This window comes from Lycium barbarum, chromosome 12 (genome assembly GCF_019175385.1).
Source record: "Lycium barbarum isolate Lr01 chromosome 12, ASM1917538v2, whole genome shotgun sequence".
NCBI classification, from domain to species: domain Eukaryota; kingdom Viridiplantae; phylum Streptophyta; class Magnoliopsida; order Solanales; family Solanaceae; genus Lycium; species Lycium barbarum.
This window is the reverse complement of record NC_083348.1, coordinates 104,068,009-104,092,960: the sequence shown is the minus strand read 5'-3', so window position 1 is coordinate 104,092,960 and position 24,952 is coordinate 104,068,009. Positions and strand designations below refer to the sequence as shown.

General features: G+C 35.6%; 3 protein-coding genes across 7 annotated transcripts; 1 reads left to right on the top strand and 2 right to left on the bottom strand.

Moving 5' to 3' along the window:
- The first annotated feature begins 2,385 nt into the window (after positions 1-2,385).
- LOC132623358 (RNA exonuclease 4-like) lies at positions 2,386-5,707 on the top strand. The gene is made up of 7 exons (XM_060338104.1): positions 2,386-2,618; positions 2,712-2,863; positions 2,962-3,092; positions 3,420-3,631; positions 4,215-4,421; positions 4,602-4,682; positions 4,795-5,707. Exons 1-7 carry the CDS (start codon positions 2,584-2,586, stop codon positions 5,036-5,038), a joined length of 1,062 nt encoding a protein of 353 aa, XP_060194087.1. The 5' UTR covers positions 2,386-2,583; the 3' UTR covers positions 5,039-5,707.
- A 3,983-nt stretch (positions 5,708-9,690) lies between these two features.
- Positions 9,691-13,802, bottom strand: LOC132622744 (CASP-like protein 4A3). The gene is made up of 3 exons (XM_060337407.1): positions 12,558-13,802; positions 12,099-12,234; positions 9,691-10,159 (listed from the first exon to the last, which is right to left on the bottom strand). Exons 1-3 carry the CDS (start codon positions 13,502-13,504, stop codon positions 9,971-9,973), a joined length of 1,272 nt encoding a protein of 423 aa, XP_060193390.1. The 5' UTR covers positions 13,505-13,802; the 3' UTR covers positions 9,691-9,970.
- Positions 13,803-14,284: 482 nt separating this feature from the next.
- LOC132622742 (protein farnesyltransferase subunit beta) lies at positions 14,285-24,774 on the bottom strand. Of its 5 annotated transcripts, none has more exons than XM_060337403.1 (14): positions 24,533-24,769; positions 24,353-24,439; positions 23,223-23,328; positions 22,372-22,407; positions 21,715-21,797; positions 21,583-21,636; positions 20,999-21,050; positions 20,212-20,276; positions 18,746-18,802; positions 18,522-18,594; positions 17,359-17,445; positions 17,097-17,271; positions 16,362-16,489; positions 14,285-15,061 (listed from the first exon to the last, which is right to left on the bottom strand). In XM_060337403.1, the coding sequence occupies exons 1-14, from the start codon at positions 24,643-24,645 to the stop codon at positions 14,825-14,827; spliced, it is 1,353 nt and encodes a 450-aa protein (XP_060193386.1). In that variant the 5' UTR covers positions 24,646-24,769; the 3' UTR covers positions 14,285-14,824. The 5 variants fall into 5 exon arrangements, with proteins under 5 accessions (XP_060193386.1, XP_060193387.1, XP_060193385.1 ...); XM_060337404.1 differs by having other exon boundaries at positions 24,542-24,769; XM_060337402.1 differs by having other exon boundaries at positions 21,583-21,797; positions 24,542-24,774.
- Positions 24,775-24,952: the final 178 nt, after the last annotated feature.

Below are 24,952 nucleotides of genomic sequence, written 5' to 3'. Positions count from 1 at the left end.
TATTCATGACTTATTTTGAACCACAAGTTTCAAAAGTTTTCACTCTTTCTTAAATGTCGTGCCCAGTAATGTATTCACATAATTGAAAAGGAGGGAGTACTATGTTATAGCAGGTTAATTTAAATTTTTACAAAATTATTAATTACTCTAATGTTTATCAAGAAATTCACATATAATAACTTAATAAATTTTACACCACTGAATGCATACTACTTAAACTCATAGCAATATCATACTAATTAACGTCCCTTTCTCCTCTTCTTCGCATTTTTGGTCTTGTAAATTGTATCGGTCATTCAACTCAAGGGTGCTGACAGCGTAGGAGTTAAGTTGGAGGAAGGGTAATTGAATCCCATTCGTCCAAAAGTTACATTAGCAAATAGAATAAAAATCAATTTTTCTAATTATATTTATACTGTTGAATCCCTTGACAGAAGAATTATTCTAGAAAAATGGCATCTCGTCATATAAATTTTTGGCTGGCTCCATCAGTGGGTTGTTAGCAACTAGGAATTAGCAGAGAAAAGATGGTAAACTCTAGGATTAGCAATTAAACTCTAGGATTAGCTATTAGCAGAGAGAATACCTTGGCTACAACCAGTGGCAAATTTAGGAATATTTTTGGAGCACGCGAACACATGGTCTCGCCATAAAACTAGGTATTTTATTTATATATTTTCTAAAATTAGTATAATACTACCTACGGAAACACATACTACAAAAGACTAAATAGTGCACTTGGTTGAAAATTGAGTGGTGAACTCATGCTCCAGAAATCCTAAATTCGCCTCTGACTACAACGTCTTTGGCTTTTCCAAAAGTCGCACTGCATTCTAAAACGTGCATGGGCTGAAAGCTTATAATATTCCGACTTTTTATCAAATCTTTCAGCAAATTTTTCTTCTCCACATAACTAGGCTAGTTTGTTCACCACCTACTGCTGCATGCAACATATATTAAAATTAAATTTGACGCTGTGAAAGGATTTAATCCGAAGATTTATAATTTTTATTTCCGTAGTGAAATATATATGAAGAACATAAGGCTAATTTGAAGATGAAAAGGATCAGTAAAGCATTAATATTACTCCCTCTATCCCAATTTATGCGGCACTTTTCGTTCCCGATATTTAAAATGTATGAACTTTGACCAACATTATAAGATATATTTTTTCACCGAATTGATATGAGATAAATTGCAAATTATAATACTTTTCATGTAGTTTTAAAATATACAAATTTTAATCTTAAACTATTAAGTTAATCTAATCTAATTTAGCTTCAAAATTTAGTTAAATTAACTTTCAAAAAGCGAAAAGTGTCACATAAATTGGGACTGAGGGACTACTGCCAGTAGTCCAGTACTACTATACAGTCTAAAGAAAAATGTCCTTGTGTGCATGTGTAAATAAGAGAGTGATTTGCAGCAGTCACCTTTACCTACACAACCTGCTGCTGCAACTTGACAATATTCCCACAATAATCCCCTCACTTGCGGCCCTTTTTTTTTTTTTGTGAAGGAAGGGTCAAACATGTGTAAAAGATATGGGTAAGATTTGAACTCAAGACCTCGTGATTTAGTACAATGTAGAGGTTGCAAAATCAACCCAATAAAATATATATGACCTGCCTATCGTGTTTGAGTTTGTGCGAGTTAATGACTCGCTCGTTTATTAGCTTAGTCCATTTTGATCATCCAACTCAGCTCATCTAAAAGCTAAACTAATTTGGTGACCTCTGAAAAATCTTATCTACTTTCTAAAAAATTATTTCTCTTGTTTGATAAAGAAAAAGAGTTTTATCAGTTTTGTATGGTATTAATCAAACAAATTTTAACAAACCAAATAAAGAAATTAAAACTTGGTAAAAGTTGGGCGGGTTGGGCTATGATACATTGTTTAGCCGATCCTAATCTAATCCATCTCAGCCCAAGTAATTGTTGGGCGAGTCATTTTGATTTGTCCGAATTCAGCCCAATCCTGCTTGCTTAGATTCTATTTACATCACACTTCTTGAGCCGCAGCCCTTCCCCGGACCCTACTAACGTGGGATGTTTTGTGCATCGAGCTGCCCTTTTCTTCCATCCGTCCAATCCTAGAACCATTTTAAATTTTGTGATCACTGTAGAATCTTAAGATATTAGAGAAAATACACTTTTCCCTTTAATTATTCAGTTATATTATGTCTCAGTCCGCATCTGTGTGTGCGGGCGCTTTGATTCTGGGACATACATATAGTACTTTCAAAAATTAAAACAAGAGATATTCTAGTAGACCAAGTGTGGACCCGAAGCATTTGGATTAACACAAATGCTTTCACTTTCTGCTTGTTTCATATATAACCTGTCTGGATCAGATAAACAGTTTAGTAATCTTAAAGTGAAATTTAGGAGGCTTTTGTAACATAATTATTTTCGAGAACTTGAGTAACACCAAGAGTACATTCAAAATGATTTCATCTTCAGAGAGTTGTATAAATAGCTCGAGACCCTCACCTTCTTCCTCAAATCTTCTAAGCCATCTCTTCTCTCTACTCAAGACTAGCTACTTTAGACCTTGAAGCATCACCTACAACTCTAACTATCATGGATCACAGATATGAGTCTTCCGAGACTCTCAGGTACTCATTGTTAATATGGCAGTTTTGTTTTTGTTTTTTTTTCTTTTCAAATTGTAGTTGGACTCATGAACAAGTACAATTCATGGGGTGCAGGAACAAGTGTGCAGCTTGCTATAGGCAGTTCAACAAAAAGGAGCACTTAGTGGAACACATGAGAACATCTTATCATTCAGTTCATGAGCCCATGTGTGGTGTTTGCAAAAAGCACTGCCGCTCTTTTGAATCTTTAAGGGAGCACCTTATTGGTACCTACCCAAATCTTTCTCAAAAATAAATTCTAGTGGCATACCTTTTTATTGGTCATATTTCTAATTTGATTTTGCGTTACAATTCATATGACCAGGGCCACTTCCAAAGGCAGAATGTGAAAGAATTTTCAAGGACCGAGGATGTGATATTTGTTTGACAATCCTTGGTAGCAGGAATGCTGTACGGGCTCATAGAGAATCATGCCACCCACGTCCAAATAATAATGTACGCAATTAATTCTAACTACGATAAATCAAATTACTCATCTATTCTGAATTGTTTAACCATCTCTTTTAAAAGTTTAAACAGTTAGAGAGAAAACACTTTTCATTAGTACTTAACTAATATTTCTTCGATATGCCTTGCACGTGCTGAATCTTTTTGATGAGTCAAATACGCGAAAATTCTTCATGATAACAAGACACAAATCCAAAATCTACTCCAACTTTGATATCATATTGAAATGTATGACTATATCTTAATTATCGAATTTTGTCTTAAAAAAGTATTCATTAGTAATAATGCATAAAATGATGTTGGTTCTTTTTGCAGGGATTGATTTATCGCATGGCTAATATGGGAATTCAAGATGAACTAAGAATTGATAACAGCCGAGGAAGAGTGGTTGCCCTTGCCTGCAAAATGGTTGGTGGTGGCAGCGATGGGTCTCTAGATCTTTGTGCAAGGGTTTGTCTCATTGATGAACGTGAAAGGATCCTCTTTCAATCATATGTCAAACCAAACCTTCCTGTCACTAGCTACAGGTAAAGGATTTAATTTATATACATTAGTTAGAGCCCGTTTGGATTGGCTTATAAGTTGCTTATAAGGTGTTTTCAACTTTTTTGAGTGTTTGGCTGGCCAGCTTAAAGTCATTTTGTGCTTAAAATAAGCTTAAAAAAATAATTGAGGTCATTTGATTTAGCTTATCTAAAGCAGCTTATAAGCTGAAAACAGCTTATAAGCCAAAAAAAAAAAAATTAGACTACCCCAACTTTTTTTTTTTAGCTTATAAGCTGTTTGCAGCTTATAGGCATAAGCTCATCCAAACAGGCTCTTAGAAGCGTACGTAAAAGATCTTCACAGTATTAATAAATTTTAATCTTGATTATAACATGTTAATTAGTTACTATGTTATCAGGTAATACTTATTGAGTAAATATTCTTTACATTTGTAAATACATAAAATTTAAACTCAAAAATACAGAGTTTTACTAAAGATTTCAAAGCATGTTCACTTTTTTATATTCACGGTCCATCGTGAAGTCCTATGAGACTGTGAATAAAAGTGACCTCAGTGTATATATATATAACTTAAACTCTGACCAGAAGTATGCATGTCTATAGGTATGAAACCACGGGCATAAGACCAGCATATTTGAGGGATGCAATGCCATCAAGGAATGTGTCAAGAAAAATTCAAGAGTTTCTCTGCAATGGGGAACCCATATGGCAAATTCGTTCTAAAGGCGGAAGGTCTAGGATTCTTGTTGGCCATGGTTTGGATCATGATCTTAAATGCTTAGAGATGGAGTATCCACCAATAAAGATGAGGTAAATTTATAGTTCCTTTAACGTGACAAAAAATATTTTTTATCAAAATATTGTTATCACTTTAGGGCTATATTAGATAAAATTCAGCAGCCACACCCATAAAATTAACTGGTACTCTATTTATTTTTGTTACTATAGATGAACGTACTAACATTTGTTCAACCTTATTTTGGTCTGAAGGGATACTGCAAAATATCCACCACTGATGAAAACAAGCAAGCTCAGCAACTCCCTCAAGTACTTGACCAAAGCTTACCTCGGGTAATTGCATCAACTTAACTTTATCCTTAATTTTCTTGACCCCCATTAGTATTATTTAATTTGTTGCAAGTTTTAGAATATAAATATAGATGGAAAAAATAAAATTGTGTAGGTATGATATTCAAAGTGGAATACAAGATCCCTATGAAGACTGCGTGGCCACAATGAAGCTGTACATGAGAATGAAATCACAATTTCACAGAAAAGAGAACTACCCTCTTGCTACTGATCCACAAAATAAAAATAACTTAGCATCTTGGAGGCAAAATGAGCTTGACAGGATGACTTCAGAGCAACTGTTGGATTTATCAAGGTGTGATTATTATTGTTGGTGTTTGGACTCACAAGATTATTAATTGGAGACGAATGACGGAAGAAAAAAAAAGATAGAGATAAAGTGACAATATTCGATATGTGTTGTGGATTCTTATTAGAAGATATCGAGGATTCAAATGATATTCATCATGAAGTAAATTTAGTAGTTTTGTATGCCTACTTGCTATTGTAAGAATTACAGTTGAAATAAAAATGATTTTAATTAGTTGCTAAATGAGGGAGTACGACTCTTTTATGTCGATGCATAATATATAAGTATATCTTTCGTCCTAAAAAATTGGGATCAACTATATGGAATCCGACTCCTCTCCGATTCGCTTCTCTTCATTTTTTTCAAGTTCTTGTTTTGACACATGTCACGGTTAAAATTAATGGTCTAGATTTAATTAAATAAAGTAAAAACTCTAACCATAGTTAGAATAATTAATTACTTCCATTTATTTGCTCCCAAAATATATTTTTACAATCCCACAATTTTAAATCTACATTATATTTTTTCTAAATATATTAAAACTTTTCTTTCTGGGCATGAATAAATTTTTGCGGTGAATCGTTGTTTTTTTTTTTTTTGGCTACTTTTTTTCTATCCCTCGATATTGAAGCTCATCTCATAGGTATATACTCACCTTCTCATTCGAAGATGGAAAATTAGAAGTAAACTCCAACCTATGAATTATGATGATATAATTAATGAACTTTGTAAAACAATATTTGCCAAATAAAAATAAAAAGTTTGGCCTAATATATTTTTAGTAGTACGAGCAAATTAAATTTAAGCACTCAACTTTCTGTTACTCTATCGCCTTACCGGAGTTGTGGCCCTTTCAAATTCAATTAGAAAATCAATATTATGAAGAGAAAAAAGGATAGACATAAAAATATTTAAGGCACGACAAAAGTTTACTGATGGAAAGAAAGAAAAGTTTTTAATATACTTAGGAAAGATATAAGGTAGATCTGGAATTATGGGATTGTAAAATTATATTTTTAGAGCAAATATATGGAAGTAATTAATTATTCTAACTATGTTTAGAGTTTTGTTTTAGTTAATTAAATCTAGATCATTAATTCTTGACCATGACATGTGTCATTAATCCAAACAAGAACTTGAAAAAAATGGAGAGGAATCGAATCCAACTATATGAATCCTCAATGATATATCATGTCAATGCTTATCATATACGCACACTATGAAGTTCAAGTGCTTTAATTTTCTATCGAATCATATAAATAGGTACATTGAAATGAAACAGAAAAAGTCAACTGAATAAAAGATGAAATAACTAAATTTTGAAGAGTGTTTTAAAAGGCAATTTCAGGGCTCGCCTTGGGACTCGCCCCGGGGTGGGGCACTGGCAAAACGCCCTAGGGCTCACGTGCGGGGCTTAGTTCCTGTGAGGCTTACGCCTCAAGCGCCTGACTGTATGCGCCTAACAGTTCTTACACTAATTATATTAGAATCGTTGACCCTTATAATTCTTTAACAAATGAATGATACGTAATAGCTTTTCATCTATACAAATAAGAAGATTGGGTGTAACTCAAATAACAAGTCGTAGTATTGCATGCATTTGAGAACATCGTGAGGGTGAATATCATTTTATATTTCTTTGAAAAATACATAACCGAATTGTACATTTTTAATTGTCATTGATCTTTTGTCCTATGTACCAAAATTATCATATTTTATTATTTTGCTATTTGAGAGTAATTTTATTTTTATTCGTGAAGGAGTTACGGTTTAATTATAATACTGAGATAAATGAATAGTATAATAGCACTATTGTTTTATGAAATTGTGATTTTTTCATTGTTTAAAAGTTAAGATGCTATAGTTGATTTGCATTTCATAATAACGTTTATTTCATTGTATTGTTTATACTTGTAAAATTATGTTTATATAATTACAAGTTGTAAGTGGCGTATAATGGATTGCTTTAATTAGTTTTTTCTGAGGATCAAACATTATATATATATATATATATATTTCATTTATTGACAGTTTTCTTTTATTTTTATGTAATTTTACCTATTTAAAAGTATTTACTGTAATTATATTATTTTATGAAATACTAAAAATTAAATACTCATGGGGCTTACGCCTCGCTGAGGCATATGTAAAACGCCCCTCCTTACGCCTCCGCCTTTTAAAACATTGATTTTGAATTTATCAAGGCGGCAAAACAATGAGATTTTTGTTCCGTATAAAAAATACATCAACCTAATAATGTTTTAAGTTGTGTATCAACAATATTAATACATCTTCCAGAGACAGGCACCATGAAAGTAAGTGTCTTAATTTCTAAATTATCTGTTCTTCTGCATGGTTTCTTTCACAAGCTCTTAGATAAACTACAACTTTAATTTCCAGTAGCTCTGTTTGTTTCGAGTATATAGAAGAACAAATCAACATAGAATGGAATTAACTGCCTGTAGGGGGGCATGGGAGGCTTCTCTTCTTTTTTTCTTCTTTTTTTTTTTTCCACAAGAGGTTTCTGATCACTTGTTTAATCACTTCCTGAAAGAAAAAAGAGGTTCAGTCTCTCCAATATTGCTCTACTTGAAGCAATTAAATAATGGAACCACCAAGGGTGTAGTTATACCAATACCACATTGAAATAAATTTGGTTTGACTGGGGTTTTACTTTTAGATCTTGGTTTGTATGATTCGATTACTTCGTTATTACTTTTTAAAATTATATGCCATCAATCAAATTTAGAATAGATGATTAAAAGTTGTAATTGTGAGTCATGAAATTGATCTTTCAAGCTTGATTAAATCAAGCAAAAAACGAAAAGCTAAAAAAGAAAATTAAACCAAAATTTATTACTTCGGCTATATCTTAAATAGGAGTCCCAAAATTGGCTATATATGTACTTGTCCCAGGTTATACTGCAATTAGCGGCCCTAAAATGGATATTTGTCGAGATCAGTCCATTTTTTAATCAATTTTGGGCCACCTTGACGTGGTCCATTTTCGGGTTAAACAAGGATCTAACCAGACTTGTTTGCTGTTGGCCCAAGTCCACACCACGTCGGGCAATTCGCACGATTGTCCCTCTCTTAGGGTGGTCTTTAAATTTTGTCCCTCAAATTCGCTGGTCTTTAATTTTTGTCCTTCAGTACTTTAAGTAATAAGAAAGTGGCCGAAAATATCCCTGATATTCTGGGTTTGAACCCCAGCAGAGTAAAAAAGAAAGGCAAGAACTACGTAGAAACTATGCCTTGCTCGGCGTAGTTTAGTTGGATAACTTAATTTCTATAGAATTATGACGGACAAAGCATAGTTCTATGTAACTTTCCCGAATGGACACAGTTTCTATAAACTTATACTGTATAACTTAATTTCTATACAACTATGATGTATTAGACATAGCTTCTACGTAACTTTGCCCGAATAGGCACAGTTTCTATGAAACCTTGCCTTGTAATTTTTTTTTTTTTTTTTTTAAGTCTGCTGGGGTTCGAACCCAGAATTTCAGATTCCCTATACGAGAGAATAAAGATACTTTGGCTCACAACAGCTATTTGACGGCCAAAAATTAAAGACCAGTCTTATGAAGGGTTCTCCTTCATCCTATTTTTCGGTTCAAACAGTAGTCTTCCACGAAACCCAAGTTGTCCAAACAAATCTTAACGTCCTACAGAAATTTAACGGACGTTGGCATTTGAAAATTAATCTCTGCGTCGTTTTCTATGTCACTCTTATAAAATTGTCATTTAACAATGAGAAAGGGTACGAGCCAACAACTTAGAGATGGGATAGGAGCTAACTCAAGCATGTGGCTGAACAATCAATAGATTGACTGAGAATCATAAGGTCTCAAGTTTAATTATTAATGGCAACATAAAAAACTTCTCATTTGTCCAAGCCTTAATGGTGAAGATTACCTGGTACTTGTGTTGGTAGGAGGTAGTAGGTGCCTCCTTTTAAACGACAGTCTAAATATTCATTCTATGCAAACTAAAAATCTTAGGAGAAAATGTTTTTTTTTTTTGCGGATTACCCTTCTTTTGGGGTGGCCTTTAAATTTTACCCCTCAAATTGGTGGTCTTTAAGTTTTGTCTTTCGTTTGAAAAGGTGGCCGAAAATACTAAGATTCTGGATTCAAACCCCCACTCAGGCAATAATTTCGCAAGACAAGACTTTAAGAAAAGTCTCCCTTATGCGACATAAATTGCCTTAAGGCATAACTAAAGTTATATCGCATACGACACATGTTGCCTTAAGGTATAACTAAAAATTTGTCTTATAAGGCAACCTATACTGGATGCGGCATAACTTTAGTAATGACTTAAGACAACTTATGCTGTCTCCGGCAGAGGTTACCTTAAGGCATAAAAGTCTTCCTTATAAATTGCCTTAAGGCATAAAATTTATGCTGAATCCAGCATAACTTTCCTCAAGCCTTGTCTTGCGAAATTATTTTTTAATTTTATATCGGAGCCGGAATTCGAACCCAAAACCTCAGAATTTCTAAGTGAAAGATAAAAATTAAAGACCAGCAATTTAAGGGGCAAAAATTAAAGACCACCCCGAATGAGAGGCATTCCTGCGAATTGCCCGGATTGCGGTCTACAGAAACTACAAAGAAAAACAAGCACTTCGTGAAGATGCGGCTCTCGACAGGCCACGGGCCTACGTATTCCCAAGGCCTTAAAAAAAACAGATGAAAAATATGGCTTATCAATTCAATAGCTTGATAACTTGTCCACAAGTTGCATTGCATCTGGTCTTTCTCATAATTGGATCTCCCTAAAAAGAGCAGAAAATTGTGTAACGCATACATAACATCATCCTAAAGCTTGTTCAAGGAGCATTACAATAAAATTAACTCTCAAGAAACCTCAGTTTCACCTGAACAACCTGCAACTGATTTTTCATATCATACAATTACATTAAACTTACAAGGATGATAAATATTTAGAGTCAAACATAGCACAAGACTGTTCATCTGGAGTTGCATAGTACATAGCCAGATATGAGGGAGCTGAAGGCCAAAGCCGCAAATGCAAGGAAGGACATTGCTACGGAGGTACTTGCCATATCAGGAAACTTGTCCTTCCCCCAATTGGACTGCCAATCGTCAATGCGAGTGGCAGCTGAAGATGATGCTGATATCAGAAGATATGTTACCACCTGTCATAGAAAAACAGTAAATAAAACAGAAAATATGAGTATCAGTGCAAGGTTGCAAGCTCCACAAGTTTAGGTAAGAAATAAGAGTTGCCTTTTGTTTCTAGTCTGGTCAAAAAGAAAATGAAGCTCCATATGGACTAAATACCAGCTTGGCTCAACAAGTATCAATTGTGATCTGGTTCCTTATTCAACCTTAGAAAACTTTAGAGTTCTTCAACATTTGACCTCAAATTGCCTCTTTAGTAGTGACCTTCGATTAAAGACTTACCCAGGTCCCTAAGACATGGATATTCCATACCAACTTTAAAGAAACAGCTGATTATCTATCAATACAATAAACTCCACCCGTAAGTTTATGCAGTTGGCTCTCAACAGAACCCTTGCCGGTATATCCTCAGGACCTCTCTTCTGGCACCACTAGGTGACGGGGATTTATGGGAAGGAGACAGTAGGGTTGTATATTGAGGCAAAAACTTTACAGACGAAAAGGAACTTCGCACAAAGAAATGCAAATACACTGACATGGCCAAACTAGAACAGAAGTATGCACTCTTCAAAGTCCATTTCATGGCTAGTCAACAAACATCTGAATCCACTGTAAAATATAAAAAATAAAGTATGCCTACATTTTATATATAACTGTGATAGCTTATTGCTTCGTTTTGAAGATCAAACTAATCTTATCATGCATGTATCACTTTTTGTATGCACAGCTGCAGGTAAGTTTGTCAAACCATAATTCATAAGAAAATAACCTTTTAACTGTTAAATATTGGTTCTTAGAATTAAATTAACTAAACCTGAAGTATACATTGTACCAATAAATAAACTAGCTATTCGTAAACAAATTATGAAAACAGAATGGAAAGATAAAAAATTGCCAAAGGATCTCAGTTGTAAATCCAACAAGAGAAGCAGCATTCACTTGAATTCATATTTCAATAAGTTAAAATCATTTAAAGATCTATTTAGCGCCCAAGAGAATTACGAAATCCACTAAGATGTCCAACAGAAAAAGAAGGTTCTGAAGGTTTAAGAACTATCATCTGCCAAATCCTCTTTGCAATCTCTAGTGTATGTTATTTTTTTACTGTACTATCTTTCATCCAGATTCAGTTATAGTCGGTAGGGGAGTTCTAGTCATTTTACTAGCCTTTCGGAATTCAGAGGGTACCCAAAACAAAGCCTATAGGGAATGTTTATATGTACAAACAGCCATGGAAGGAACTTGATCACAGGACTCAATCTGCTAGTGCGGAGTATGCAACAAGCTTACTAACTTTGAGATTAGAAAGGGCTGGCATTAATCCAATAATATATCTATTTGATTGATTATTAATAAGGGGTCAATATTGATTAATGGGAGAAATTTTCCCTCAAGATAAATGAAAAAAGAAAGAACTTGTTCTTATGAAAGGCATAAAGGGCTAAAAAAAAATAGGGGTCAAAAGGAGATGCCACAAAAAAAGAAAGGTGATTGCTACAGTTTGATGGTCCTGTTTTAGTATTTTCCAGCGAATGAAAATCCGCAATTAATAAACACCCAGATGATCATAAAGGGAAAATTCCTCCAACCCTGTGGGAATATATTTGAGTGAACTTTATGAAAAACATTTTTTATGGGGTATATGATTATTCTCCATCCCTTTTCCTATACATTTTACTAAGAATTGAATAGGTACACTAGGCTAGTGCAAAATCAATACCAGCATTAATGAATTTTCCTCCTAATCAAGACTCAATATCGTACTTAATAAAAGTCATAACTTCCAATACTCCAAAAAGAGAAGAAGTCAGAAGTTCTTAAAGCTTAAAACCATTACAAAAGTTATTGCACCCACTTAACCATGAAACATGTGTGTATAAAGACACAAATTTTGTATTCATTATTTTGGTATAAGCACCTCGTGGGACATGGTTATGGGATGAACCAACTAACCTGATCAAGGGCAAAATCAAAAATGTAGCGCAAATGGTGCTGCACGATGTTCTTGCCCGTCGCAGATTGGTAGGCCAAATCAAATGCCTGAGCTCCCGAATACACAAATCCTATGACATTCATTGACATACAGTACCTGCCAAATGCAATTCACCTACCAATATTATCATTCATAACTACTCCACTACCACCTAATACATTTAATTGCTGTGAAAGAGTGAAACTTTATGCCCTAAGAAATAGATTACAGCCAAATATCATTCGGCTATCTAGTTTACAAAATATGTACACAGTATATAGGTAGTGTGTAAAGTATACATACCTATACATATAATATACACAACCTGTACAACCGAAGTGTATATATACTTCGACCATGTTTGGTAAACTAGACGGCCAAAGGGTACATTTCTGTAAGTTCCCCTTAAATTATTCAACGGAAAGAGAAGAGCGACAAACCTGAACTCCATGTAACGTTCAAAAGAGTCCAGAGCCCAACCCTTATTCCTATCAGCAGCCAATACAGAAAAGGAAACCAAACAAAACAAAAACCCAAAAATCCTAAAACCCAAAGCCACTTTCTTTACCATCTCATCATCCATTTTTGCTTTTCTTAAAACTGGCAACGGTGGCCTTATTTTCCGGCGACTGTCGCCACCTTCCTTGACACTATCTGTATCATCTCCGACAAACAGATCCGCTTTCACTAAAGCCAGTGGTTGTTCCTCCTTCATAGACTTCTTCACTACCACCGCTGGAATCTCCGGTTCCGGTGGTATTTCCGGTGGACTCCTCGTCGGAGCAGCAAAATGCTTATAATTATTATCCTCTAGATTTAAGCACTCGTGAGGAAGAGATATTTGATCGGAGGAAATTGATGACCTCGCCGGAGATTCCACCGGCGGCGAATATACCTTAGTAGAATCTCCATTAACAGTAGTACGAGCAGTAACAGTAGCAGTTGTAGAATCGGAGGGAATGAACGACCTCGCCGGAGATTCCACTGGCGGCGAAGATACCTTAGTAGAATCTCCATTAACAGTAGTATGAGCAACAGCAGTAGTAGTAGAATTAGTCTTACTAGCTTTAACTGATTCGTACTTAGTAAAATCATCTGAGTCGGAGGAAATTAATGACCTCGCCGGAGATTCCAACGGTGGCGAAGATACTTTAGTAGTATCTCCATTAACGGTAGTAGTGGAATTGGTATTTGTAGATTTATGTGTTTGGGGATTGGTGGAATCATCTGAATCGGAGCTAGTATGGAAACGAGCTGGAGAAGAGTATTTGATAGCTCTATCTGTATCAGAATCGGTAGAATCTGAATCGGAGAGGCAAAGGTGTTGTTCGTTCTTCATGGCACTTTGCAAGGTCTGCTTAGTAGTACTGGTATGATTCAAATCCATAATGAAGGAAGGTGTTTTATGGGATTACACTGGGTATATTGTCGTTGATGAATAAGGTATATTGTTGTTGATGAATAAGGAGAGTGGTATGGATTGAAACGGAAAATAGAATAAGAGAATGGAAGTTGAAAGATGAGGTCTACGCGATAATGATGGTTTTGGCGGTTTCGACTTCCCAGTCTGAATTTGGGAAAGCTACTTAGTTTAGGACTACTACTAAATACGAAGAGCACACTACTCACGTGTCTAGTACTCTCTCTGTCCAAAATAATACTTATGAAATAATGATGCCATCTTACGTAATTTTCAGGGAAAAAATTTGATATACCTTACAAATGATACCAAAAGTGCTACTCCTCATGTGGCACACTTTTTTTTTAATCTATCTTAAAAGAAAAGTTATCATTTTATAATTAGAAACAACATAAGTATTCTCATTTTTATCTTTAATAAAATAACTCTAATTACATAAATGTCTAAAGTTTGTGGTAAACCACAAATTATCTTTTATTTAAACTTTGTCACTAGTCAGATGGTGCCACGAAACGGAGGAAGTACTAATTTCACTACCCCAGCACCTACAATGAGGAGAAAATATTTGGTATGACTCTACAAAGGGACACACTGTGTGCGACCAAGCATTTTCTTTATTGTGTATGAAGAGATTATCGAAGGAATTTTGGTCTGCTTAAAATTTTGAAGCGGAGTCTAGATTACATGATAAGTAGTAATTATCAAAGAACTAGGAAGCTTATAATCACTAATCACCACCTTCTAACGTCGTACATCCCAACCACTTAACATACATATCTGCGATTCCACATTGATGATTACAGAACTAAACAGAGACGGATTTAGAGCTGGTTTAGCGGGGTTCAGATGTACCCACTACTCTAGACCCATATCACGTATACAAATGCAAAAACATCATTATATAATTGATTACAACTATTCTGAACCCAATGACTAAAAATTCTGGATTCGCCTATGTTTCTGAAAACTAGTGCTAACATTCCCGCAAAAGCTATAGAGCCTGTTTGGATGAGCTTAAAAAAAGCAGCTTATAAGCTGGAAACAGCTTATAAGCCAAAAAAAAATAAGTTGGGGTAGCCTAAATTATTTTTTTTGGCTTATAAGTTGTTTTCAGCTTATAAGCTGTTTTAGATAAGCTAAGCCAAACGGGTCCAATTAATTTTTTGGGCTTATTTTAAGCATAAAATGGCTTTAAGCTAGCCAGCCAAACACTAAAAAAAAAAACTGAAAACAACTTATAAGCAACTTATAAGCCAATCCAAACGGGCTCATAGTGGTGAAACATTCTCACAAGCATGAGAAGTATTTGCGAGCTTCATAATACCGATCCAACTCTACGTTGAAGAGTGGGTGAATCTGTTCCACCAGATTTCTGGAATAAAGACCAAATACATCCCTGGGTAATGGTGGAGAATCAGCTTCGTCGGTCCAGCTATACTGAGCAATTGAAAGACCACTTAAACAATAACACGTATGGTAGTGGTCCCTACCCTTCCCAGGTTTGTCTCTGAAACCTCCATCTACCTACATCCACAGCATGATATAGAATCTTGAAAAAGATATAAAAGCAAAAAAGCAATAGAAAGGGAAAAAAACACTGCCAAAAGAATCTAACACAGAAAATGATCTTGGTGAGTCGCGGCATCTGATATAGAATATTTAAACCCACTAACATGCTTTTTCCCTTTGAAGAATGAACAAAAAGTTCCCCACACATGAAAATAGAATTCTAATTGTGAAATGAATGTAAAACAGATCTGTTGAATCTGACACCAATTAAAAGGATAATTAGTTCACGTACCAAAACAAATTCAAACAGAACATTTTATCGAATACACATGCCTTTTAAAGGCTATTGAATTTGTATGTTAAAGGAGAAAGAAAGAAACTCAGTAAACAAATGATACCACTGTTGTCAAAGACGCGCTTAAGCCCTGAAGCGAGGCTCAATACATGTTGAGTGCTTCGCCACGCTTTATGGGCGCTTCAGTGTCGTCATCAAGGCTCTTAAACATACTTTTCCTTGCCATTGATCCTCTCTGAAGAGGTGACACAAGATGATTGATATTTCACTTTATCGTAATGTTTTTACAATTTCTTTGTCCATATATTTGTTATTCATGCTTACTATTATTAGTCTTGAACTAAACATACATATATTTGTAATTTTGCACCATTGCGCTTTTTTTTACTAAAGCCCGCACTTTATTTGCGCTTAAAGCCCCAACTAACCTTAGAGCTTTTTTGCGCTTTTCGCTTTTGATAACACTGAATGATACTCAAGTTGTTCTTGCAAAAAAGGTTTGTTTTAATCATTAATGGTCACTACCCAGTGTAATCCCACAATAGTGGGGTCTGGGGAGGGTAAGATGTACGCAGCCTTACCCCTACCTGGGTAGGGAGGCTGTTTCCGATTGACCCTCGGCAACCCTCCTCCTTTATCCGGGCTTGGGACCGGCAATGTGAGCGAGCTCACACAAGCGGAGTTTGTTTTAATCATTAATGATGTTCCAAAATCAGACAAAAGTTTCATCTTCAGAAGAAACTAGGAAAAAAATACTAAATAATTAATTTGTTTTTCAGCTATATAGGGCCTAGCATGCTCAAGTAAAGCAGTTTCTCATATGCAGATCAGTGATGTTACGAATTTAATAGACAAAATCCTAGCTTCTTATGAGATTAAAACTTTCTTGAAGTTTTTTTTTTTTATTCCTTATTTTCCAGCTTGTGCTGCTGGGCATATGCATTAGTCATACACCAATGCCAAGAGACACGGTAGAGTGAGCAGGGATCTTCAGAATATATTTTCTCAAAATTTAAGCACCTGGGAGCAGAGAAGAACATATTGCTGCAGATACATGCTGTCGTAGAGAGGCTGCATAGCTATGGGCCGATTGATAAACTCATATCCAGTATCTGCTATCTTTGTGGTATCAGAAGCATTTTCTTGTCCTGCACCAAAAAACAATGAAAAAGATGTGATTAGAAAGTTAATTGTGATTAGGGCTAAAAGAAAGGTTTGGGCCGAGATTGTTTGGGAGAGCATTTCATTAGGATTTGTGATTCAACACTGAGATTGTTTGAGAGAGCATTTCATTGAAACTTGACAACTCCTAATATTTATCTTCAGATAACAATCTCGGTACACCATCAAATGTATGATTGAATCAGGCTAAGGGACATACTACCCATTTGAGTATCCCTGCTTATGCGCACCCATTGTTTGGAGCATGAAACATATGGTGCCCAGTTAAGGAGAAGTCCACCTGATAGCACTATAGGTCACTAATTATCTGCCCATTAGGAGATATCAAGTTTATATACAACCCAAATGCAAATTGTGTGACAAGAGAAGCAGTTTAAGATGAAGTATGTTCTTTTCACCCTTCACTTATTAAAAATTCCACCCACTAGGATTCCCTAATAACGTGATATCCTTTTTTCCAATTCAGATCCAAGGACTTATTTGAATATCACCGCAACAAATGGTAGACCAGTGAATCGTACAGAAGTACCTCTTTTTTGGACTTTTGAAATATTGTTCCTCAAATTGATATACCTTCTTGTGGAGGGCAAATCTCCTGAACATGAGAGGACGTCACTTCCAAGTGCTCTTCTTCAGCAGATAACTCTGACTCTGAAGAATCATCACTTTCTGTACCAAGGTCATTTGACAGCCCTAGTTGTTCATGGACTACCAAATTTAATCTTTGTATAAGAAAAGCTACCGCGCCCTGGTCAATCAAAGTAAACTCTAACTCAGCAATACTTAAAACTGGAAATGGAAGAGTTCAGGACAAAAAGGTACAACTGGTAGTCACCTGCCAAAAGGAATAGCAGCCATCGACTAATTTATTTGTCCTGCCTTGGAATCCACCTTCGACTCCTTGTCTAAATACCACCCAATCCTAAGATACATAATCACAACGCATCTCGTACCCATTAATACTGTCAGATGAACCAAATTTAAGTAACTTCACTTCACCAACAACTCGATAGAACTCAACTTCGGAATAGTCATAAAAAAGGCAACTGAAGGAAACTACTATGAGAAGTAAAGAGACTGAGAGAAAGTCACATAGAAGTACTACTATTGAAAGATAGTTAGGAGGAAAAAGGAACTAATATATTGATTTATAATCGAACCCCAACCATCCAGGAATGCAGCAGCAGATCCTGGTAAATGGATCCCCTGCAGCTGCTACAAAATGGACCACTGAGGTCAAACCAAGGTCAAAACCAAAATTAAAGGGCAGAAGGTCAGTCCTAGATTCTTAGATGTCTTCCTATCTGCCATATAATGGTAATAAGATGCATTCAAAAGTTTCATACTCCAGCGTCCCCGATAAGGGACAACCACCAAAACGCTGCATGTTATTCCAGCAGTTTAACATCCAATTCACTTTTCCCATATGTTTACTTTTCCAGTGCATCAAGCTTCTTCCCTTTTTATTCACTTTTGATTCCTAAATACCCAATAGTTGTATCTGTAGAAACAAAACAGCCCATGTAAAACAAACGATTTTTTTTATTTTTTGGAATAGTGGTTTTTTCCACCTTAAGTACTATAATAATCTCATGTACTCAGTAGTCACAACTTGTGGGATTACACTAAGCATGTTGTTGTTGTTGACTCAGTAGTTGCAATACTAAAATACTTCTCCATTCTTCAATTGCCAGCTGAGACTGAGAGTCAGCTCATCTTACTTTCGTTTTGTTCTCCTTTTATTGTTATGAGAAGTAATAAAAGAGCATTTTGAACGTTTGTGAAAATGAACTAAACTACAACCATTGTACTAGATACTTTTCTAGTTTCAGTTTCATTTGATCAGTCACGAAGGCGTGTAAAAAAATAATATGCTAATAACCATTTCATGACAGTGAAGGAATGCTACAGGCCTGTAAACCAGATGGAAATCAATAAAAGATACACACATGATTAACTTAGCAACATCTGTCGGTCCCCAACAGCAAAGCAACTTACAATTAATCTTGGTAAGTCCAATCGGTTCACTTCGTTGATCAGAATCATTGCGGCCAATCCACAGAAAGTATACCTAGAAAATGAGTTATATGTTAAGGGTTTCAGTAACAGCATAAGCTGAGAACTTATAGTTCTACTATGACAACTAACGTTGAAAGAGAACTATAAGAAAAAGAGTAAAACTAGATTGAAAAAGATGAGCATATCTCCCAGGTGAGACTTACCCACCGTGAGCTTCAGCACCTGGTTCGCCAGCAATTCCACCTTCATAAGTCTGACAACTGAAGCAAAAAATGGGCGAACAGCTTAGGAAAGGCTTATCCAAGCAGAAACATTCTTATGATGAATTTAAACAAAAAATGAGAAGCACTAAGGAAAAAGAAAGAGCTTCCAACCCGCTTCTTATCTTGTACTTTTGACACTAACTAAGAATAAACCTTCTTTATCCTAGCTCATGATTCTTATGATGAGACTGGAATTTAACCAAAAACTTGAGAGAACAAGAATGAGAACAAACTAGAAATAAATAATATTTCCTTCATTATTGTTATTTCAATGAGGACTTTCAACTTTCTCAGATGGTAATAATTAGGAAACATCACCTATATCTCATATTTTAATCCCTGATGAATGGCAGCTGTCATCAACTCAGAGGCATGAATATCAAACATATCATCATTCTGAGATGATACTTGGAAATTTGCTTCTTTTACCATCGGGATTGAATATCAATGGGAATCCTCAATGCATCTAAAGCACCAGCTTCTGTCATGCATTTAGTACATACAAATTATAATTAACTATCCACCATGCACTGACAACTAATCAGTGAATATCAATCAAATCAACTAGCATCAATTACAACTAGTTGATCTCAGTTATATGAATCCTCCAAATCCATTTCTTCGGGTCATCCCCAATAATCAACAATTTTCTTTAGGATACATTTGATGTTCTTAAGATATCAGACTTGCTCTGCCAACATATTTATCATACCAAACATAAGGACTTCTGGCAAACACAAGACCTAATGTAAGTACAACAACTAATCCTTTTTCTCTCAACTGATTGAAATAGTGGATTTTGGGTGATTGTAGGTCTTGATTTGAATCTACCTCGTTCCCTTCAAAGCACCTTTAATTATTTCGGTATCATACCTAAGGACCGGTACATTTGAAGGTTTATGTAAACATGATTAAACCATTTCAACCAACCTTCTCTCATTATATCTTCTATGTGTGCTATCTTGTTGCATTGGAGGTGATCATTTCTAATCTGATTTAAACTTGTATGACCGCATATCCATCTTAACATCTATAATTCATCAATAGTTAACTAGTGGATATGTTGGTTTTTCAGAAACAATCACTCAAATATATTATCGTTACTCACGCAACCATTCTTTATACAACTTGCCTTTCATTCTGATAAGTATCTTTTGGTCAGATTGCACTCCTCTAACACTTCGAAATTTCTGCCAAGCTCTTTAGTTCTATATGTTACATCATCTATCATGTCATTTTCTTAGAAGACAACTACATCAATAAATCAAAAAGGGAAATTACAGCTTAATTAAAATAAAAAAATAAAAGTATTATCTATAAACTGTAAGGCAATAAATATTAAATATGGTACAGATAAAGAGAAGGGTGAATGAGCTGTAGTAGATGAGGTCGTGGCTCAAACCAACCTTAGGATGAAACTTCCAACACCATGAATCAGCTCATCATCCACAATGTTTAATATACTTGCAACCTAAAAAACTAATGTATCAATTAACATGAAAGCACATTATTCCAAAGACAATTAAGAAGACAAATACCAAACTTGTGAATGTAACATGCGAGAATGTGTATGTAAGCAAGCATTCACAATACAATTTGCAAGAGAGGCATGCATCAGGAGGCTTTGATTGCTTTTCAGATGACCCTCGATATATTTAAATCAAATTTTATTTTCAAAAACTAAGCCATGTTTCAGCAAATTGACCCTCGATAAGAACAGGAAGATATTTCGCGGAGTACTTCACTAGATCCAATTTTCTTCAGTAGGAGTGGACCAGGTATAAGGTATGGTGAGGATTCATCATGAATTGACAAGTTTTCGGCTAGTTGTCAACCTACCGCAACTCTCTTGCTTTGCCGGGCTTGGGAGAGGCATGTTCGGGACTAGTCAGATTTTTTCACTCAAATCGGATTTCATATAGCCAAACCAAAGGGGTTGCTACGGTTGACACATAGTTGTTGTAGGAGTAGACGAGGTATGACTTGAATGTTTGCTAGGGGGGACTGCGAATTTCACGCAGAATTTTCACATTTGTAGCTCGCATGATTCAGCCATCAATTTTTTATATTTATTCTTAAGCTTGTCTCAGAAATCTCCATCCAAGTGCAATAAATATAATGAAGACATCATCAGAATTCATATGCTTAATCATAGAACAAATTGGCACATGTTGCCAAGGGGATCACACTTACAGAAATGGCAGTATAACAGGCACGAACATCTAGTTCTCCACCATCATGCATCCTGAACAAAATATATGAAGTCTGAACATTAGCAAAGATGGAAAGTGGCAAGTCATCGTTGATGGTATTTGAATATTGAAACAAAATGCAAGAGACAAGTGATGTCTCATCATCTGATGAAATTAATTGTTAAATACATTTGGATCTACGGACTCAAGAATGCAGACACACACTCACACACATTCTGTATATTTGCAGATCAGGATGGAAGTGTCAAGTATTACACTAGTTCATCCAAAAGTGGTGTTCCCTCAGACGAAGTGAAAACAGACCAGCATTAGCAGGAAGGATTAATCAGGAGAATCGGTACCAATGGAAGCACGAGTACATACAATTGAGAGATGGCAATTTAAAATGGATAAATGAAGTTACAAATAGAAAGAAAAGCACCTAGATTTTAAAGACCATAATAATTTCTGGTACTCAGTACTAGGAACAGGGGATAGAAACAGCAGACTAGGAATGAGATATAAGGGAAGACATTCTTTTGCGGAGCTGATCAAATAAGGTACACAAGTAGAAAAATATCATACCTGAAGCCACCACTTGGGTCTTTCATCCGCAGCAAAAATGCATGCAATTTTTCTCTGTACATCATTAGATCAATGTTAACAGGAGTGAATGATAGATAAGGCACCAGTAAGAACATAGAATAGCTTGTGCACCTATTGATTGATGACAGGGCTTTAGGGCTGCCCAAAGTTATGAGTGAATTGACGGCAGCGTAAGTAGTTGCAAGATGAGGCATCTGAAAAAAGCAATACAATTACTTCAAAGAATCTTAATGATAGGAAGCACAAGAACTGTCTAAAATGAACAGGTTGACTATAATAAAGAGAGCTTGTAACTATAAATTTGTGACTCTAAAAGAAACAGAAAAAGAGTTCAAGCTAACTTAGAAAAGAACGAGGAACGAGGCCAATAGTTAAATGCAAATTTATCAAGTCAGATGACTATTTCCCTCTAATAGAATTATCTTCCTTTTTAAAAAAAAAAACTGTTAACTTTTTTTAATAGAATTATCTTTTTATTATAAGTCCTCTAACATAATTATATTTTAGAGTTAACAAACTTACAATATTCAAATCGACCATCATTTCCAGAGGACAAAACTAACATAGTGATAATTCGGACTTGTAAGATTTTGAAGGTAAGATAGTCAACATATGGATTAATTAATTAAATGTGGACGTTCAAGCACACTGTATGCCAAAAACAAATGAAGACTTCACAAAATCAATCTCAAGGTGAAAATGAGCACAAGCAGCTGACACAAATCTGACTTAATGGCACTAAGAGTGGAGTGGGAGAATTTGACTTACCTGACCAGGTCCACCGCCATAGGCTCCATTTTTATCCTGTGAGAATGGCAAACAACACATGAAACTAAATCTTATCGCATTTTATTGTGCAAGAAGTCTAAAAGAAAATTAGGTGAAATTACGCGCAAGATGGGGGGGTGGGGGGAAGGGCAGTTACACCAGTATTCTGAAAAGGCGGAATGACAAACCATATCATAAATAACAGTCAAGAAAGATACAAATACATTAAATTGTCTCTTAACCAAATATAACAAGCAATATGGTAATAACAATTATTTGGGTAACATTCTCATCATCATGTATATCAAATTTCTATGACTAGTATCAAATACCATTAAGGAATCTTTTCTCCATGCATCATTATGAAATAAGTCACCACCAAACACAATCAATCACGTACATTGATATCTAACTCTTTATGGATGCATTTTTTAAGCACCGGCAAGAAATTCTACATAACACATCATGCTTCATTCCAGGAATTATTCATAAGCCGGAATGCAGAAAAGTTCTATATTATGATATAGTTTGCTAAAAGATTATAATATAAACAGCTCAGGCTTCCATGGGACAACTACATTGACTTCAACCAGTTTAGTCAGTATGCTCCCCTCAGATCCAAGACGCTATGCCAAAAACTAGCTATAATTCAAAAGTCCATTTTCACTCAAGACTGATAATTGCAAAACAGATGATCAGCATTTCTTCCAATAATTTATAATGCTATAGTTAGAAGTTATAATAATCTAAGTTACTTGAGTTTTATCTTGGCCAAGCCAAACCATACTCTTGATTGAGTGATTGACAGATGAACTTAATAGTTTAAACAACAGAATCCAAAATGAACAAACCTGGCAACGGGTCAGAAAGTCAATTGCATCATTTTCCAGTCCGGCATCAACAGATTCTCCCAACAGAGTGATTGAATGAAGTATCCAGTAGCAAAGCCATGGTCGACTAGAAAGAAAAACTTAAGTAAGGCACAAGTAATAGCTGATGATAACAAAATAACCTTCGCTCCCATGTCAGTTAGTAGTACAAGGATATCACAGCCACTATTCCATCGGACTAGAATAGAGGCCAAGATCCCACCTTGATGAACATATCGTTCAAATTTTTACATTAAGGTGGTGTGATATGGGAAAGGGGGACCCAAGGGTATGGCCTAATGAAGCTGGAATGGACATTGGGAATGGGAGATCAGTGATTTCTTCCCATGGCGAACAGCACATATGCTAGTGAGAGATAACATGTACCAATTGATTAGTCAAGATATGAGCGAGTTGGCTGAACACCATCGTGATCCCCCATAAGAAAAAGAAAAGAACAAATAACCTCACTGCGTCCTTCACCAACAATATTTCTCAATATGAACATATAAACAATTCTACTAGGTTTTATGTAACTAAATATTGGTGAGAGCTTTATTTTTTTCTCTTCTTGGTGACCGTGGTGTGGTGTCCCGCGCTCACCTTACGTGCTACCTCCCACCAGCACAGGTACTGGGTAACTTTATCGCCCATGCCTGGACATATGAGAAGAAATCACCTAGTTCTTTGCCTCCACTAGAATTTGAACCTGAAACCTCATGTTTCCCAACCCACTTCACCGACCACTAGGTCAGACCCTTGGGTGCTTGGTGAGAGCATTATTTGAAGGTCACATATTCATCCACGTTAGCTTGTTTAGCTCTTTCCTCCCTTTACTATAAATTCTTCTACTAGTGAAAGCTCAATCTCAACTCTCTCACTAACACTGGATCTCGTAAACAGCGTTCTTCCTAGAGGCCATTCAATCAATCAACTAGCCTAAATCCCAAATTAGTTAAGATCAATTACATTAACTGAGCTACTACTTCATTCAAGTGAATTCCATTCCAATACTAAAGAATTTCCTTATAAAGCACACTAAGCTCATAATAAGAAATAATTTCAGTTATTTTGATTAAAAAAATCCCATAAGCACATCAATTAAGGCTTACTTGGCATCCAAAACGGAGAACGAAGGACCAAGTTTTCGGAGACCACGTGTAAGATAATCGAAGTGCTTGTCACGTTGAAGCTCTAAGCTTTATCATAAGAAACAATAAATCAACACAAAATAAGTCCATCAATAAAGGAATTTTAAGAACCCTAGAAATTGAAAAAGGTTGAGAGCTAACATGACGGACTGGGAGTTTGGGGGAATACTGTAGAAATAATCGTATATCTCCCTAACTTGACGCTCCACCATCCATTGATCTTCTAGCGTCTTTGTTACTCTTCTTGACTCCATTTTTTTTTTTTTCACTATAACTGATTGCTACTTTGAGTGAAGTTATCGTCAGCGCTAAACCAACACTAGTTTACTCTTTTATGCGGTTACTGGTTTGTCCCTGTTGTTTGGTTTTACTCTTTCTTTTCTGTGTCTGCTATCTTTTCTACTTTTGAAGGTTGATTCTCCCTTCCTTGGGCTGATTCCTTTGTTGTAGGCCCAATATTTCTAGTTTCCGAGTTGTCTGGTCCATGATGTTACGAGCCCGGTCCTACTCAAGGGGTTAAGTTCACAATTCCCCCCTTAAGATGGTCTGACTTTTTGACCC